Source organism: Cetorhinus maximus, unplaced genomic scaffold (assembly GCF_964194155.1).
Source record: "Cetorhinus maximus unplaced genomic scaffold, sCetMax3.hap1.1 HAP1_SCAFFOLD_3710, whole genome shotgun sequence".
Taxonomy (NCBI): domain Eukaryota; kingdom Metazoa; phylum Chordata; class Chondrichthyes; order Lamniformes; family Cetorhinidae; genus Cetorhinus; species Cetorhinus maximus.
In genome coordinates, this window is record NW_027599616.1 from 18927 (window position 1) to 23954 (window position 5028).

At 64.5% G+C, this 5028-nt stretch overlaps 1 protein-coding gene across 1 annotated transcript; it reads left to right on the forward strand.

Moving 5' to 3' along the window:
• Positions 1-2265: 2265 nt before the first annotated feature.
• On the forward strand, positions 2266-3303 carry LOC144678153 (somatostatin receptor type 5-like; the record flags this gene model as incomplete). The annotated part of the gene is made up of 1 exon (XM_078538043.1): positions 2266-3303. A coding segment is annotated over exon 1 (1038 nt), but the record flags the coding sequence as incomplete, so codon positions are not given.
• Between the last annotated feature and the right edge of the window lie 1725 nt (positions 3304-5028).

Here is a 5028-nt window from a genome sequence, read left to right on the forward strand (position 1 = left end):
GAGGAGGTTACAGAGAAAGGGAGGGTTGGGGGGACTGGAGGAGGTTACAGAGATAGGGAGGGTTGTAGGGGGCTGGAGGAGGTTACAGAGAAAGGGAGGGTTGTAGGGGCTGGAGGAGGTTACAGAGATAGGGAGGGTTGTAGGGGCTGGAGGAGGTTACAGAGAAAGGGAGGGTTGTAGGGGGCTGGAGGAGGTTACAGAGAAAGGGAGGGTTGGGGGGACTGGAGGAGGTTACAGAGATAGGGAGGGTTGGGGGGAATGGAGGGGGGGGGGATGACAGAGATAGGGAGGGGAGGACGAGGAGGGATTTGAAAACCAGTCCCGCTCCCTCTGGGGGACGAGGGAAGCTCCCTCAGCCTCCACGCGCCGCGGGAGATTAATGAGTAGCGAAATGCTAAACACCAGGGCCAATAAAATGTCAAATCAGCGCCCAGGGCGTCGAGAAGCTGGAGATAAGGGGTTTCCTCCTCCTGCTGTCGGGAGCACCAGGAGCTGATACTCCCTCCCTTCCGCAGGCACCCAGCGCAGCTGGGGCTGCACCACCCTGCAAGGAGACGTGGTCGAGCGACCGGGAGAGAGGGAGAGAGTCCGGCCGTGACTCGCGTCCACGTGAGAGAGAGAGAGAGTCCGGCCGTGAGAGAGAGAGAGAGTCCGGCCGGGACTCGCGTCCACGTGAGAGAGAGAGAGAGTCCGGCCGTGAGAGAGAGAGAGAGTCCGGCCGTGAGAGAGAGAGAGAGTCCGGCCGTGAGAGAGAGAGAGAGACGGACGCGCCGGGAAAGAGAGAGACACCGGCCGGGACTCGCGTCCACGTGAGAGAGAGAGAGAGAGAGAGTCCGGCCGCGAGAGAGAGAGAGAGACGGACGCACCGGGAAAGAGAGAGACACCGGCCGGGACTCGCGTCCACGTGAGAGAGAGAGAGAGAGTCCGGCCGCGAGAGAGAGAGAGAGACGGACGCACCGGGAAAGAGAGAGACACCGGCCGGGACTCGCGTCCACGTGAGAGAGAGAGAGAGAGAGAGTCCGGCCGCGAGAGAGAGAGAGAGACGGACGCACCGGGAAAGAGAGAGACACCGGCCGGGACTCGCGTCCACGTGAGAGAGAGAGAGAGTCCGGCCGTGAGAGAGAGAGAGAGACGGACGCACCGGGAAAGAGAGAGACACCGGCCGGGACTCGCGTCCACGTGAGAGAGAGAGAGAGAGAGAGTCCGGCCGCGATAGAGAGAGAGAGACGGACGCACCGGGAAAGAGAGAGACACCGGCCGGGACTCGCGTCCACGTGAGAGAGAGAGAGAGTCCGGCCGTGAGAGAGAGAGAGTCCGGCCGGGACTCGCGTCCACGTGAGAGAGAGAGAGAGTCCGGCCGCGAGAGAGAGAGAGAGAGTCCGGCCGCGAGAGAGAGAGAGAGAGAGAGTCCGGCCGCGAGAGAGAGAGAGAGAGAGAGTCCGGCCGCGAGAGAGAGAGAGAGAGAGTCCGGCCGCGAGAGAGAGAGAGAGAGAGTCCGGCCGCGAGAGAGAGAGAGAGTCCGGACGCTCCGGGAGAGAGAGAGAGAGTCCGGCCGGGACTCGTGTCCACGTGAGAGAGAGAGTCCGGCCGCGAGAGAGAGAGAGAGAGAGTCCGGCCGCGAGAGAGAGAGAGAGTCCGGACGCTCCGGGAGAGAGAGAGAGAGTCCGGCCGGGACTCGTGTCCACGTGAGAGAGAGAGTCCGGCCGTGAGAGAGAGAGAGACACCGGCCGGGACTCGCATCCACGTGAGAGAGAGAGAGAGAGTCCGGCCGTGAGAGAGAGACCGGCCGGGACTCGCGTCCACGTGAGAGGAGAGAGTCCGGCCGTGAGAGAGAGAGAGAGAGAGACGGACGCTCCAGGAGAGAGAGAGTCCGGCCGCGAGAGAGAGAGAGACACCGGCCGGGACTCGCGTCCACGGGAGAGAGAGAGTCCGGCCGCGAGAGAGAGAGAGAGAGAGAGAGACGGACGCTCTGGGAGAGAGGGAGAGAGTCCGGCCGGGACTCGCGTCCACGTGAGAGAGAGAGAGAGAGAGAGAGAGAGAGAGAGAGAGAGAGAGAGAGAGAGAGAGAGACGGACGGCCCGGGAGAGAGAGAGACAGTCCGGTCGGGACTCGCGTCCACGTGAGAGAGAGAGAGAGAGAGAGAGAGAGAGAGAGACGGACGCCCCGGGAGAGAGGGAGAGAGTCCGGTCGGGACTTGCGTCCACGTGAGAGAGAGGGAGAGAGTCCGGCCGGGATTCGTGTCCACCTGAGAGAGAGACGGACGCCATGTTGGGACTGGAGTGGGCCATTCCCTGCAGCTGGAGCCTGGGCCTGGCCTCGCGGGCGGCCAACGCCACGGCCGGCGCCCCTTGCCCGCCGGCAGGCAACTCCACGGCCGGCGCCGGGGAGCGGCTGCTGCCGGGCAGCCGGGTGGTGGTGCCGCTGCTGGACGCCCTGGTCCTGGCGGCGGGGGCGGCCGGACACACCCTGGTGGCCCTGGTGCTGCTGCGGCGGCGCCGCGCGCGGGCGCTGGACGGGACGGCCCTGCTGCTGCTCAACCTGTCGGCCGCCGACGTCCTGCAGCTGGCCTGCCTGCCTTTCACCGCGGCCGCCGTCGCCTCCGCCCGCTGGGCCTTCGGCGCCTTCATGTGCCGGCTGGTCAGCTCCGCCAACACCGCCGGCTCGGCCGCCAGCGCCCTCACCCTGGCCGCCCTCGCTGTCCACCGCTACCTGGTGCTGGTGGCCGGCGTGCCGGGGAAGGGAGGGGGCCACCACCGGGGCCTAGCCGCCCTGGCCCTGCCGGCCATCTGGCTGCCGGCCCTGGGCCTGGCCGCCCCCCAGTTCGTCTACCGGCGGCTGCGGCCGGAGCCGGTGGCCAGCTGCCTGGCCTTCCTGGCCGGCGCCGGGGTGACGGCCTACAGCGCCGCACTCTTCCTGGCCGGATTCGCCGGACCGCTGCTGCTCGTCACCTGCATGTACGGCCTCATCCTCCTGCGGCTGCGCGGTGGTGCCGGGGCCACCCGGCCAGGCCGTCACCACGCCCGGCTAGCCCGCATGACCGTGGCCCTGGTGCTCTCCTTCGCCGCCTGCTGGCTGCCCTCCTACGTGCTCATGTTCCTGCTGGCGGACGCCGCCGACGACCGGCCGGGGTGGTGGGAGGGGGAGGGGGAGGGGGAGGGGGTCTCCAGGCCGGCGGCCGGGGGGCCCTTCCCCGTCTTCGCCAGGCTCCTGGCCTCCTGCTCCACCGTGGCCAACCCGCTGGTCTACGCCGCCTTCTCCGCCCAGTTCCGCGGCGAGCTGCGGCGCCTGGCGCGTCCCCGGAGGGTGGGGCCCGCCCCGCCCCGCCCCCCCGCCCCTCCCCGGGGGGGCGGGGCCTGACCACCAGTCCCGCCCGCTTTCCCCACCCCCCCCTCCGCCGTCGCCGTCGCCAACTGACCCCCCACCCCCCTCCCACCCCGGCACCTCCAGACGGCAACAACAACAACCCTCCAGAATATCCTAGGGCCAAGGGGAGCTGGGGGTGGTGGGGGAGGACAAGGGGGAGCTGGGATCAGAGGAGAGGGGTGAGGGTCGGCCCACCTATGAGGGAGGCTAAATCAACGTGACTGGAGTAACATTCGCACCACACAAGTGCCAGGCAATGACCATCTCTCCAACAAGAGAGAATCCAACCATCGCCCCCTTGATGTTCAATGGCATCACCATCGCTGAATCCCCCACTATCAACATCCTGGTGGTTACCATTGACCAGAAACTGAACTGGGACCAGCCATATAAATACTGCGGCTACAAGAGCAGGTCAGAGGCTGGGAATCCTGCGGAGAGTCACTCACCTCCTGACTCCCCCCTCCAAAGCCTGTCCACCATCTACAAGGCACAAGTCAGGAGTGTGATGGAACACTCCCCACTTTGCCTGGATGAGTGCGGCTCCCACAACACTCGAGAAGCTCGACACCGTCCAGGACAAAGCAGCCCCCGCTCGATGGGGCACCCCATCCACCAACATTCACTCCCTCCACCACCACCACCGACGCACAGGGGCAGCAGCGTGTGTACCATCTACAAGATGCACTGCAGCAACTCACCAAGGGCTCCTTCAACAGCGCCGCCCAAACCCACGACCTCTACCATCTAGAAGGACGAGGGCAGCAGACACACGGGGAACACCACCGCCTGCAAGTTCCCCCTCCCGAGCCACTCACCATCCCGACTTGGGAATATATCGGCCGTTACTTCACTGTCGCTGGGGTCAAAATCCTGGAACTCCCCTCCCTAACAGCGCTGTGGGTGTACCTACACCACACATGGGACAAATCCTGGAACTCCCTCCCTAACAGCGCTGTGGGTGTACCTACACCACACGGACAAAATCCTGGAACTCCCTCCCTAACAGCGCTGTGGGTGTACCTACACCACACGGACAAAATCCTGGAACTCCCTCCCTAACAGCGCTGTGGGTGTACCTACACCACACACGGGGACAAAATCCTGGAACTCCCTCCCTAACAGCGCCGTGGGTGTACCTACACCACACGGACCAAAATCCTGGAACTCCCTCCCTAACAGCGCCGTGGGTGTACCTACACCACAGGGACAAAATCCTGGAACTCCCTCCCTAACAGCGCTGTGGGTGTACCTACACCACACGGACAAAATCCTGGAACTCCCTCCCTAACAGCGCTGTGGGTGTACCTACACCACACACGGGGACAAAATCCTGGAACTCCCTCCCTAACAGCGCCGTGGATGTACCTACACCACACACGGGGGCTGCAGCGGCTCACCCCCCACCTTCTCAAGGGGGCAATTAGGGATGGGTAATAAATGCTGACCTTGCCAACGATACCCACATCCCATCAACGAATAAGAAAAAATTGAGGCAATTCGCAGTCTCCCAACTCGCCGCCCATTGTCACCGGGCAATTTGGACACAGCAAGATCCCACAAGGAAGGAACGAGTGGATCATGTGGGAACATGGAGTTTCCCTTCTGAAAGGGACGGTGACTGATGGGTGAATAGTGACCCCCACCCCCAGCTGGAAGTGAACA